Below are 13,588 nucleotides of genomic sequence, written 5' to 3'. Positions count from 1 at the left end.
TTAAGTGAGGAGCACGGAAACATCCTGAGGACTTGATGGATCACTCATGTTGAGAGAATTGCAGCTTAAGCGTTGGTAAAATATACTGTCTCCCCACCACTCGCACAAGTAGAAAAATATGCATGAAAAATGATTAATCGGATTGCGCTTGAGAAGCCCCACAAACCATGTTCAGATGAAGCGAATAAAAATAAAGTTTAATGGTTTGTGTGGTGGCTTTGGAATGGCTGCCGCAGCTTCGGGTTACATGCAGTCTTAACTGTGTTAAGGTTCCTTAAGTGCTCCAAGCATTATTAGGCCATAAAAACGGCACAAGTTCAGATGTTTTGGCTTTTTGTTTTCCTTCACGGGCCTGGCCACTGGTGATCTCAGATCCATTGTGCATTGAGAATTGACTGTGGGGAATGAATATTTGAACAGGATATTTCGGGGGCTGTTGTTGCACTCGTCGATACATCAATAGCCTACCTCATAGAGACTGGCATGTGGAAGCGTTTTCAAAAGAACATTTAGGTACGTTTGCTGTAAAATAGCTGACTTGTGTAATAACTGATAAGGCTTATTGACTGTAGCCTGGGTTTACTGTTGTCAAATCAATGTTGGTGCATGCTAGCCGCACTACTTTTAAACAAACTTAACAGGCAAAGGGAGCTCTTGGGGGGCACAGGGGGGAAATAAAAGGGATTGATGCCCATTTTATTATCTGGGTTTCAGCATCTTGCCTGTGTTACTTACAGATGGCGTTATCGGAGATCCATTGTTTGGAGTTCACTGCTTTTAGATGGCCAGATATATTGAACAGGGAGCTCTTAAGATGGTTACAGGGGAATTTTTACATTTGACTGAGCAAAATGAAATGAATTGTGGTCTCAGTTTAAAATATTTATACTTTTTTTATCCTGCAATGCTGCATTACCCATGATGTAGAATGTATCTTTTCACTGGTCAGCATCCCAATAGCATGAAGCCCAAGACCACAGTAATGCATATGGAGCATTCTAGAGGTTTCTGGAGGGAGAATGAGAGAGAGAGCAGGAGGGAGAGAGAGAAGGAGAAAGAGAGAGAGAGATACAGACAGAAAGAGAAATGAGAGGTAGCTCTCTCTGTTCAAACAAGCACATGGACAGATCTCTTTTTTTTCCTGTCTGCATACTTCTGACCGCTTTGGAAAATGTGTGTATGTCTCTACCACATGTGTGTGGTTTTGTGCTGTTTTATGCCCATATTAAACAGAGGAAGCCATAAAGATATTTATGTCATGGACTTGCATAAAGGAAGAATTATATCTTTAGAGCTAGGGTTTATATTTATAAGTAAATCCACAACAACAACAGCAATAATAATAATAATTATAATAATAATAAAAATAATAGTAATAATAATAATATTAATAATTACAAATAACATCAGTTGTTATTTTTAGATAGTGCCTTTGCATCTTCTAAAGGAGATTTTAGAACAGCACATTTTTTTTTATTTCTGTTTTCAAAGTTGCAATCAGAGAGCGAGATGGTGAAAGTGCGCTGCCGGTAATGAAGCCGCACACCGAGCACACACACAGCAGCTCCCGCCCCCTTTTGTCTCCTAACCTTGTAAATGCATGTCAGCGAATGTAATTGTTGTAAGCTCCTATAGAAAAAAAACGCCGCCGCCCCTTTAAGTGCTTCCACCAATTCTGATGGAGTGGTGATTTACATATCCCGTCCTCTCCTCCCCCTTCAGGAGAACTGAGTGAGGATGTGGAGGCTGCCAGTGAGATCACTACAGAGCAGGAGGACCAAACCAAAGACAGAGAGAGTGGGGGGGAGAAGGAGCTCACCAAAGGGACAGGTAAGGCCTCTCTCTTTACACCTCTCTTTAAAGAGGGTGGGGGGGGGGCAAGGGAGGGAATGGGGGGGTCGGGGGCTGGCAAGGGGTGGGGATAGAATTTATTTAGGATTGGTTATTTTAAACAGCAGGACAATATTCCAGAAAAGGATGTGCTTTGTTTTCATCTAACTGGACATTTTTTTTACACAGTCTTCAGAGCCCTTTACGTGAAACGTCTCTGATGTGAAATTTCCATGGATCAAACACAATTTGGTTGCTTTTCCCCCCTCTCTTAGCTCGGCAATCCGACTCATTAAATTTACTCTGACAAAGTAGGCCAAATTGCCTGATTTAGCTAATGTGGCCAAGTGACCAAAAGGGGAAAAAAACAGACGTTTTTTTGTCCTCCACTGGCTTCTGTGAACCCAGACGGGGGCTCATGGGTAGTATAATTAGGGCCTGGTTTGGCATGCATGTGACCAGGCTGTGTGGATGCTGCTGTTGTGACTGCAGCAGACAGACAGAGGCGAACACCTCTGAAGAATGCTATCAGAGAGGGGGGGTGTTGTCAGCAGCAGGAGCTGGGAGGCAGCAGGTGCAGGTGTTGGGTTGCAGGGGCCAAGGGGGTGAGGGGGTGGGGAGGTGTGGCCTGGCCTGGCCTGGTCAGGGAGGACTAAGTGTATGTGTGTGTGTGTGCGCGTGTGTGTGTGTGCGCGTGCGCATGTGTATTGTGTAGGCTGTGCTGTGCTGGTGTAGTTGTGTGGGCAGTGGCACTCACTCTAAACCAGGCCTGCGTGGGAATCCCCGGCCTGTGTAGGAGTGAGAGGTGCTCAGCACAGCGGAGAGAGGGAGAGAGAGAGAGGAAGAGAGAGAGGGAGAGAGAGAGAGAGAGGGAGAGAGAGAGGGAGAGAGAGCGAGCGAGAGAGAGAGAGCTGCCTCTGGTGCTAATGGAAGAGTGGAGTAGCCTACATGAAGCTCTCAGAGAACTTGTGGCTACTTACTGAGCTGCCTGCTACCCCCTATGGAATAACAATGAAGAAACCAAAAGACATGCAGCATATTGGTTTAATAATTGTGTTATTTAGTGTGTAACACTGTGTGTTAAATATAGGAGTATATGCAGCTGTTGTTGTGATGGTGATGGTAGTATTGTCCATAGCAGTGGGTTGGCTTCGTGTTTGAAGTTATAAAAATGAGTACACATTGCTAGGGGCAGGGGGTATAGACAGTCGAGGGGGGTTGTGGGGAAGTCCTGGGGGGATAAAAGACACCCCCCACCCCCTGCACTCCCTACTGATGCCCCCTCCTCCAGCATTTCTTGTGTGTATGTGTGTGTGTGCGTGCAGCCCGGTGCTCAGCCTCAGCCAGCCCAGCAGGCTAGCCTCTCCTGCCTGCAGCAGCCGCGGCTCCACACCCTCAGCCCGCATCTACACAACCCCCTCTGATCTGCCCAGCGGCAAACTCTCGAAAGCAGCTCTCTCCCTCTCTCTCTCTCTCTCTCTCTCTCTCTCTCTCTCTCTCACTCTCTCACTCTTTCTCTCTCTCTCTCTCTCATGCAAGGCTGTATGTGTGTGTGTGTGTGTGCAGCAGGGAGAATGCTAGTGGGGTTTTCCAAAGGTGTAGTCTTTGTGTTGTTGGGAGAGATGCACTGAGATTGAGTGAGAAATATATATGCTGCCACTGACATTCCTTTCCACTTAAAGTCCCCAAAACAATTCATAACTTTTTCACATAGCTTTGCACATTTTTTTCAATTCTGAAAGCGCAGCATGAAAAAAAGTTCATTGGCATATTTGAAACCAATTTTTTATGAAAAGAGAAAAAAATGTCTTTGATATCTGAACTTTTAGTTGAAATGAAGCAGAGTTGTTTGTGTTCTTTGAAAGAGTGGCAGTCCTCTTTGATGGGAGAGGTAATGATATGCATGCCCGGCTGAAAATGGCTAAAAGTATATTTTAACACATCAAAATAAAGCACTTTAAAAAGCATTAAAATGAGCTGAGTGATTAATAATTCACTCGTACCTGTGGTGCACAGGAAGACGACTCCTCACATTAGGATTCCTCTTCCTCTCCTGGCCCCCACCCCCCTCCTTTTTTTCTTTCTTTTTCTTTTTTTTTGAGAGGCATGAAATTTCATACACGAATATTCAATTCCTTTTCCTCCCCTCTGTCAGTCGCTAATCACCAAATAAGTGTGTTTCTGTGTTTTCACAAAGGGAAAAGATGTGCTTGCCTATGAAAAATGTACAGGCTCCCAGCAGCTTATTAGAAACGCTTAGTTAAAAATAGCATGTGCATTAGGGAGCCAGGTCTGGGGTGCTGTTTGATGTCTGCCGGAAAAAAAAGAGAGAAGGAGAGGTGGGTTGGTGGTGGAGGGTGGTGTTTGGAGAGGGTTAGGGTGGTGAAGTAGGGTGGACTGGATGGAGGGGCGGTGGTGCAGTTTGAACCTGGATGGCTGCGTTGGCATCTAACAGGAGTGTGTAACAACGAGAGTCTCTTTTTTTCCCCTCTCTGGAACTCAACTGAGCACTGATCAGCAGTGCGCTTCCTGTGGACTGGCTGCTTCTTAACCTTGGCTAAAATGAGCATTAGAGAGAGAGAGGGGGAGGGGGAGGGATGCTGCTGGTAAACAGAGGCACGCTTGTTTTGGCTGGGGACTCTCTGAGAGGGTGTGTGCCGGCAGACGGTCTGTCAGAGTGTGTGTGAGTGTTTGTGTTTTGAACTCTGTGTTAGTATGTGTGTGAAAGTGTGTGTGTGTGTGTTGCTGGTTGTATTGACGTACTGGAGCTAACCTGTTATTTAAAGGCATATCTAAAGGGATTTGAGTCACGGCGTCTGAAGCCGCGCTGTTATTAAGGTCCGTCATTAGTGTTATTGAAGTTTCTTCTCTCCTCCTTGTCACGCCGCCGTTGGAACTCGCTTGTTGAGACGTTTGGTTCTTTATAAATGACAGTCACTGTCAGGTAGAGCGCATTAGCCCGCCGCATGGAAGAAAGCAAGTCCTCCTATTTAAAGCTACTGTCAATCTCATCCCTCCCTTTTCATGTGCTTCTCTGCCGAGCCTGCCGTTTCATTACAGGCATTTAGAGAGACACACGGCAGCCATGTTAATGCGTATGTGCTGGGCATGTCATGTGATGAAGGGCCCTGCTGCCACCATGGGGGTGGCGGCTCTGTGTTTTGTTTTCTCCGTGACATGCTATAGTCAGACGCGCGGAGCTATATGATGCACATACATGTAAACACCTCCGCCCACACGCGTGTGCGCACGTACACAAAGACCCATGCTGCGAGATGGGGGGAAAGAGATGGAGTGACAGAGAGAGACAGACAGACAGACAGAGAAAGCGAGAAGATATGAGGCCTTTGTAATTATCTGCCAAGGGGACAGGAAAAAAGCAGGCGAACGAGAGGAAGAGTGTGATATGACACACTTCCATGAGACGAGGCTGTACACAGTGAAATCATTACTTATTTAGACAATAAAATTATGTTGGCAGACGCTGCAATTTAGCAACCCTTCCAAATAAGCATTGCAAGCCTTGTTTCTAATGTCAAGCATAAAATATTCATAAAAGGTTAGCCTGGAGCCCTTTCTCCCCCGCACCCTGCGTCTGCTACACCTAGCTGAGGCAGCATTAGCCAAATAAGACGGCCCGCTTAGGACAGCCAGAGCTACCTTTATTAAAGCAGAGGGGAGACTTAATGGAGCTGCCCAGCACAGGAGAGCAGGGGCACAGAGAAGAGAACAGGAGGAGGAGGAGAGAGGGAGGAAGAGAGATGAGGAGGTGAATCAGACAAAGAGAGAGAAAGAGAGGGACACTCAGAGAGAGAGAGGAGAGGGGGAAAGGGAGAGAGAAAGGGATTGTTAATACACTTAAGGGCTTGGAGGAACGACCACAATATGATTTGACATGTTTAACATAAATGTATAGGGAGGGCTGCTATTGAGGTGGTCTGTATAGGGGGGGGGGGGTTGCAGTCCTCAGCAATTGAGGGTTATGAATAATTCCTCTCATCTCCCCCACACCCACCCTTTCTCCTGACTTTCACATTACGGGAGCCAGCGTGAGGGAGGGAGAAATGATATTACAGCACAGGTCAGCCGCATTCTGACTCTGCCAGAGTACCCTGCCAAATTGGTCCCATCTCTTCTCCCTTATATATTTACTTAAACGTATGAGTCCCAGTGATTGGATGAGTAGGGGAAGGAATTGCTTGTGCATGTATGTGTTTGTGTGTGTGTGTGTGTGTGTGTGTGTGTGTCTGTGTGTGTGTGTGTGTGTGCTCATGTGTGTTCATGTGTGTGTGTCCACACATGTATATCTGCATGTGTTTGGGTGTTTGTGTGTTTGTGTTGGTGAATGGCGAAGAGATCTGGCTTGCTCTCACATGCTCTTATTGCCAGTGTACATCGACACCCCCTGGATGCAAAGGCCTGATACTGCAGTCTAGGCTTCATATTGAAGGCATGTGTTTTTATATTTGTGTTGTCCATCTGCCGTTTCACTCGAGACAATTTCATGGATCTGGAAGGTTTTAGGTGCACGGTCACTTATTGTGCCAAAACCGTTTGTTAGTTAGTAGTCACATATGTCAGTTTTCTGGGTTAGCTCCAGCAGTAATAACTACCAGATCAGAAGTATATTTTGTACTTCATTTTCTGATTTTTTTGGGTAATGGATATTTTGTGGTATTGCAATTGAAAGAGCAGAATCATCCCAGCACACACATTACAGATCTGCGGGCTCTATTTACATCCCACCCCGCTGCTTGAGACGCGGGCATCTTTGCATATTCATAGCATGTCCTTTGAACGGTTGTCATCCTTTAAATTAAAAATTCTTTTTTTGTCTTTGAGGATAATAGCTCATAAATTGTCCTTGTTTGCGAGTCAACTTCCTGAAAGAGCACTGTTTATGAGTTCTTACTGGCCATATTCTAATGAGCTGGCAGTCTAGGGTGTGTGTGTGTGTGTGTGCGTGTGTGTTGGTGTGTGTGTGTGTGTATGTAGGGGGGGATGCCCTCTGAAGGTGATCGAGGTTGCTGCCTCTCTCACTGGCGTGATTAATAATGTGTCCACTAATTAATATCTCCTTTTAATTTCTTCATTTTAAATTTGTCTTTGTTGCAGTCATGCCTGTAGGCCTCTATCTCTCTCCCTCCTGCCACATACGCCAGGCAGGCAGGCAGGCAGGCAGGCGGGCGGCCACAGCCACATGGTGGAGGTGGATTTTCATTTAATAAATGGTTATACACCAAGGATACCCAGATATGATGAGCTGCGGGTTTGGCACAAGGCTTTGGTTGTAATTTTCTTTATTTGAAATTAATTGATGCAGAGTAATTACCTGAGAAATATGAGGTGAAATGGAATATAGCCCACTGTCGCTCAGGGCTCCAACATGGCCTGTAGATTAAAAAGACGGCTGCAAAAAAAAAATGAGGAGGAGGAGAAGGAGGGGTGAAGAGAAAGATAATATTCAGTTATTGTTAGCAAACGTATTAAAAGTGAATGACTTTTTAGCACTGGGGAGTTGAACCTGCTTTTCCATATTAATGGTTAAATTGCTGAGGGACTGGGGGCAGGTTCTCACCCGTGTGTCAGGAGGGGAGTGAGAGATGGTGTCACGTCACGACGCCCTCGAATGGCGAATGGAATTTGAAGGAGGAAAAAGGTGATGATGAGTTTGGATATTGGAGTGAGGTGGACATGCCGGGGTCTGTGTTTACCAGGAAAGGATGCGTCCAGCAGGCCTTCGGCAGATTGGCCGTTTCACAGCTGGAGGCTGCAGCATTCTTAGGCCAGCGGGGGTGTTTTGGACTCTCTGTAAGACATCTCAGGATGATGCCTGCATGCTGCTGACCGGCTGGTTGAACGTTGTTTTTTTCCTCAAGGTCCTTTGGGGCGATGCCTCTGGAGTGGCCGAAGCATACGCAAGCCCTCACCTCTGATACCAGGGGAAATCATTTTTTTCTTATACTTTGGCCCCATCTTTTCCCCCCTCATGTTCCTCCCCTCTCTGCCTTCTACCTTCATCAGCACACAGTGTCTGGGTAGCGGGCCTGCTCTGAGAATATCCCTTCCCAAGGACAGCGGAAGATTCCTGGAAGATCTCAGTGCTGGAGGAGCTGTTGTGTTAACACCAGGGCCGGCTTGCGTCGCTTAGTCATTCCAGCTGCCTTCCTTTTTTTGCCGCCCAGCCCTCCTTGCTCCTGACACCCCCTCCGTAAGCCCAACAAGCCCCCCTGATTGCTCCAGAGACCCGCAGCCCTGCGCTGACAACCCCAGAGCAGGCAGAGTAGTGCAGCCGGCCCGGCCTGCTGGAGGTGAGAGAAGGTGCCAAAGTCCAATTCACTTACGGGACTCGACAGCACAAAGGCCCTCGGTTTACCGAAAAGAGCCATGAATTAATAATCACCTAATTGACTTTTAAGATGTTTCCCCCTCCTCTTCCTCCTCCTCTCCTCTTCCCTGCCGCCTGGCCGCCTTTTGTACTGCCAGATGAAAGTCCCGGCCGTCTTGTATGTCTGAGTGAGTTTTATGTGGAGAGAGGCTGCTCAGGAGATGAAGGGTCAGCAGAAGACTGTCCCCCTTCATACAGTGGTCATGGTAACATCTTTAACATAATAGAGACAAGCCCATTAAGAGGTGTAGCTTGGATCTGAAGGATGCCGACTGCAGGCTGGATGGTTGCTTGGATCATTTGTCTTTGATGTAAGAGTTTAAGAGTTGGGCAGCCGTGGCCTACTGGTTAGCGCTTCGGACTTGTAACCGGAGGGTTGCCGGTTCGAACCCCGACCAGTAGGCACGGCTGAAGTGCCCTTGAGCAAGGCACCTAACCCCTCACTGCTCCCCGAGCGCCGCTGTTGTTGCAGGCAGCTCACTGCGCCGGGATTAGTGTGTGTGCTTCACCTCACTGTGTGGTGAGTGTGTTTCACTAATTCACGGATTGGGATAAATGCAGAGACCAAATTTCCCTCACAGGATCAAAAGAGTATATATACTTACTTATAATTATATTTAATAGGCATTGTTGGTGGGGTAAGAAAATTAAAACCATGAATTCCCCAAATCCTCTTGGAACCATTCTGCATGAGTGGCATTTTGGACCTGAATGTCTTTGTCACCACTTTGCGCCGTCTGTTATATTTCCTGAAGGGCAGTCCAGATTCCTGACATTGACAGGCACTGGTGTTTGTCAGAGCTTCTGTCATCGATGTCACCTTTGTGATCCCCGTGAAGTCACGGAGCCATTCGCTGCTAATCTTCTCGCTCTGTGCTGAGCCGAGTGCACACAGACACACATACACACACACACACACATACACACACCACATGCCCCAGAAGGCCTGGGTGTTTCCATCAGAAGCCAGTGTTCTGGTCATGGTCTGTTTCAATAGATCTCTGATGCAGGTCCATGTTCCATTGCCAGCCCAAGCATGCCACATTTAGACCGTGTATACATGCACACACACACACACACACACACACACACACACACACACACACACACAAACACAAACACACACAGTTTTTTTCTCTGTACTCCCTCTCGTTCCAGTTTGTTTTGGGCTTGGCCCAGTGGTAATGATGGTGGCTGTGATGGTGTTGTTCTTTCTTCTTCTTTTACTTCAGCACAGCCCTCATGACAACACCAGTGAAAACAAGAACAGGGCACGGTCGCTGGACATTTTCGTCACAGGCTTTGTGGCAGAAGCGGGGTTTAGTATTTCGGCCAAGTGGCTGTTTAAAGCGACTGATTGATCAGATTTATGATGTCCTAACAGGGCGTGACAAGGTGAGCTAGACCACCTCCCCAGCACCCCCAACTCTCCCCTGGTCTCAGACAGGTAGCAGCCCACTGGGTCTTACTGGTCTCTGGAGAGGCATTCTAGACTACACCTTTAAACCCCACATCTATGTTAGTTCAGCTGATAGATGAATACAGTTCACTTGTATGGCTTTTGGAGCCTCTGTGCGACGCCATTTGAATGTGTTTGGTTTAAAGTGGTAGCAATGGCAGAGAATAAAAGTTTCATGTGAGCCTAATCCTCAACTGAAGGCTTCTTAAACACTTCATATTAGAGAAGCAGTCTGGCACAGGGTGGGACAGCCAGTTCCCCAGCATATGCTGCCCATTAGCGTGTCCCGATAGAGGACACCAGACTCATTTTACGCTTTTGTTTGGCATTTGCTGCTGCTGCACACTCGGGCTCAGACAGCGGCCTCCGCTTCCAGCACTGGGCCCAGGCCTGCACACTTCCCCTTCTGCAGCCGCCGTCGCCGCGTTAGTTCCAGCTGTTTGTCTGCTTTCAAATGGCTGCCCAACCTGTCCACATATGTGCAGTTTTATGGGAGTCTGTGTGTGTGTGTGTGTGTGTGTGTGTAGGGGAAAGGAAAAGAGAGAGAGGATTTGCACCCCTGTCTTTGAGCAGATACAGACATGTCCAAGATCTTAGGGCAGACAAGCAGTTAAGTATAAAAGGCATTGGCAGAGGTGGCCATAGAACAAATAGCACATGTCGGGGAAAGTCATGAGGTCCTCCTTCCAGCCTAAAAGGAGGAGGGTGAAGGGTGGAGAGAGAGAAAGGGAGAGATAGAGAGGCAGATAGTGAAGGAGACTGTGGGGGGAGCAGTGGAAAGGAAGAACCGGTCTCCTGGAGGCGGGCAGCGCTGCTACCTGGCGGAGGAGGCTAAGTGCAGCAGTGGCAGAGGAAGTGGCCAGGACAGTCAGAGAGGTTAATGTGACAGAATGGGAGGTTCCTTTGTTTAACATTTCCTTTGTTTATTGGTGGAGATGTGTAATGGGATTGGCCCTGACTGGAGCCTAATTGGGCTTGGCCAGCTGATCCCGGAGTTTCCGTGAGATCTAGCAAGCTGCTCCCAACCAAAGCACAGAGCTCAGGCCCCCAGCCCCACCGCTACCACCTCCACCACCTCCACCCAGCCAGCCACCCACCCACTGGGCAATCAGCTCAGCTGCCTCCATCCTGATTGGAGGTGACATTTTAATGTCTAGAGCAGTGGGATGGTCAGCCCTGCTTAACCTGACCCCCTCTGCCCAAGCCTCTCGCCCCCCTCTCTCTACACACACACACAGGAACATTCACACAAACTCACACACACACAAACCTCACACACTCACTACCCCTGCTCTCAATTTGCCCTTGCAGGACTGTACGAATCAGGCCAAATTTAACTCTTTATGTCCTCGTTAAGGGCTCGGCTGGCAGTGGGTCCTTCTTGAGTTTCACAGTGAATTCTTTCCGCTGGCGGAGCGCCGGTCGGGGGGCTGCACGGCTCACCCCCCAGCTCTGGCTCCGGGTGGATTTAGCTCCTTTACGAGCGTTGGCTTAACTGAGTATTTTTACTCGGCTGCTATGCCTTTCTGCTCGCCGCTTCTGTTTAGTTTAGTGCTTCTTCCTCTCTGGCTATCTCTTACTCTCTCTCTCTCTCTCTCTCTCTCTGTCTATCTCTCTCTCTCTCTTTCTCTCTCTCTCTTTCTCTGACTCTCTCTAGCCGATGCACAATGGTTAGCCAGGCATCAAGCCTTCTGTTTCGTTTTTGTTTTCTTCTTCTCTGTCTCTTACTCTTTCTCTCTCTCTCCCTCCATCCCTCCCTCTCTCTGGCTTTCTGAATAGGCTGTGTGGCCAATGCGCCCTGATAGGCAGGCATGGAGCGGGCCGTTGTTTGGCTGGACGCAGTGGGGATGGCGCGGCGAGCACATTGTGAAGCCTGGTGCAGGTGGCATTATGGGGGATTAGCCGTGTGAAATGTTCTGCCAGCTAGCGGAGCACATTTGAGACGGCAGCGGCGGCAGTGGCAGTGATTATCACAAAGGGGGGATTCCTTTCTAAGATGTGTGCGGGGCACCTGACAATTCCCCGGCTCTCTCTGTACCTCCTACATACACTGCCTTTGCCACCAGCAGCCCATTCTGCAGCTCTGCTATTCTCAGTCAGCAGTGTATGAACAGCAATTTTACCTTATGTGGACTAATGGATAATGTGTGATGTGTTCACTCCTCTCCTTGAGTTACTCGTAAGGTGATTTTTTTGTGTAATTCTATACTAGCAATTACTGGCCTTGAGATAAGCATCTTACATGCTACACATGTTCCTGCTTTCCATTTACTTTCCATCACGTCTTTCCAAGTGGCCATTCAGTGAATAGTTCTATTCAAAGCAATGTTCATCTAGTATGTGTACGAGCACCTTACTGGGCCCACAAAAACTTTACAATTTACAACTCTTAACTTTAAACCTGAGACTGACCTACTGAATGGTATCTCATTTTGCCTTACGGAGACATCATAGCCAGTTAAAGGATTGGTCTAGTGTTGCATATGGTGAGAATGAGACCGATACAGATAGGAAACAGACCAGAGGATAGGCAGATATTGGTCTCTCCCTCCAAACCCCGGGAACATTCTGCACGGCCACAACCTGAGAGACCTCTTGCAGGCAGATTAGCTGGTTACAGAATTCCAATTAAGTTGTGGGTAGCGCTGGTGCTCGCTGGCGAGGGGGGCAGGCACAAAGAGCGTGCGGATTTACCTGCGCAGGGTCAAGCTGTAGGTCAGCAATAGCAGCAGGATTTCAGGGGATCCTGCGCCGGCAGCTCCTCCAAAGCTCCCCTGTCCTGCGTGGCCCCAGCCAAATCACATCGCTCGCCTCAGCTGGCTCGGTCTCACACAGCCCCCGGAATCAAAGGGCTCACAATCTCACCTGCTTTTAATTGCTGGGAGCGGAGTAAAATGGGCTCCTGGTGAAGCGCTGGCTCCGCGGGTGTGTTTGCTCATTTTTACTCGCCAGTTCATGCTGCCTTTTCTTTCCTGTCATAATGTTTATCAGTTGCAGGACTACGGACAAAAGGAATATATGTTGAAGCGTACTGTATCTGAATTTAAATTAAGCATGTTTGAATAACTTCTTGTGTCATGTAATTATATATATAAATGTACATATTCCTGTCTGAGAAGAAAATAGGGTCAGGGCTGAAGCACAGGCTTTGGAGTGATGGGCCTCTTTTAGATAAGTGTTGTCTGATCAGACATGTCATGGGTATGATGGGCTCCTCACAAGTCCCCTGGATTCCTCCACGAAAGCTCCCGCTTCAAACGCTGATGCCAAGCAGAAGCCAGAGCAACCTGACGTGGCAAACTAACGTTTTGATTAGACGTCTCTGCTGGTGTCTGATGTCCTTAACCATCCAACATCGGCAGAGACAGCCCGTCACGGCACTCTGAGTGCCTGTCTCCTCGGTTGGCAGGGGAGGGGACTCGAAAACGGTGGTGGCAGTTTGCGCAGGAGGGCCCCGTCTCCTCTTCCAAGCTCCCCTTCCCCAAACTCTGTTAAATATGCCTCTGTCACCGCTAGGGAAAGACATGCGTAAGCCCTTTATCCAGCCTTTGTATTGATTGATTAGTGTGGTCTTTAGAGTATCTCTGGCCCTGCCCTGTCTTGACTGAGTGTGTTTTCTCTCTCTGTGTGTGTTTGTGTGAGCAGCAGCAGCAGCAGCAGCAGCAGCAGCAGCAGCAGCCTCATCCGTGGCCACATCCAGCCAGTCAGAGAGGGAGCAGTCGGAGTCCCCGGCTCCCTCCAAGCGCCCGTCCTCGAGGTCCGGGGCTGCTGAGAGCCCCCTGTCCTCCAAGCGTCCCAGGACGGCCGACAAGAGTGCTGGGGAGCAGGTGAGAGAAGGTCGCCATTAGCACTGGTCATAGGCACGTAGAGTCTGACGCTACTCTGCACCGTCAGGGATGAATCAGTCACTC

The 13,588-nt window shown here is 48.3% G+C and overlaps 1 protein-coding gene across 7 annotated transcripts in view; it reads left to right on the top strand.

Moving 5' to 3' along the window:
• Positions 1-13,588, top strand: part of zfhx3b (zinc finger homeobox 3b) — a 169,449-nt gene that overhangs the window by 137,379 nt on the left and 18,482 nt on the right. For 3 of the 7 annotated variants that reach the window (XM_076287863.1, XM_076287860.1, XM_076287861.1), the window contains exons 5-6: positions 1,723-1,830; positions 13,320-13,504. In XM_076287863.1, the coding sequence (XP_076143978.1) occupies positions 1,723-1,830; positions 13,320-13,504 (293 nt within the window). The remainder of the gene's footprint in view (positions 1-1,722; positions 1,831-13,319; positions 13,505-13,588) is intronic. The other 4 variants (XM_076287864.1, XM_076287862.1, XM_076287866.1 and 1 more) reach the window with 4 other exon arrangements.

This window comes from Alosa pseudoharengus, unplaced genomic scaffold, assembly GCF_046254945.1.
Source record: "Alosa pseudoharengus isolate Yale_2024_CS ecotype anadromous, Long Island Sound unplaced genomic scaffold, YU_APseudo_1.1 YU_APseudo_1.1_scf_16, whole genome shotgun sequence".
NCBI classification, from domain to species: Eukaryota; Metazoa; Chordata; class Actinopteri; order Clupeiformes; family Clupeidae; genus Alosa; species Alosa pseudoharengus.
Note: the sequence above shows the minus strand (reverse complement) of the source record. Positions and strands in the feature narration are given on the sequence as shown.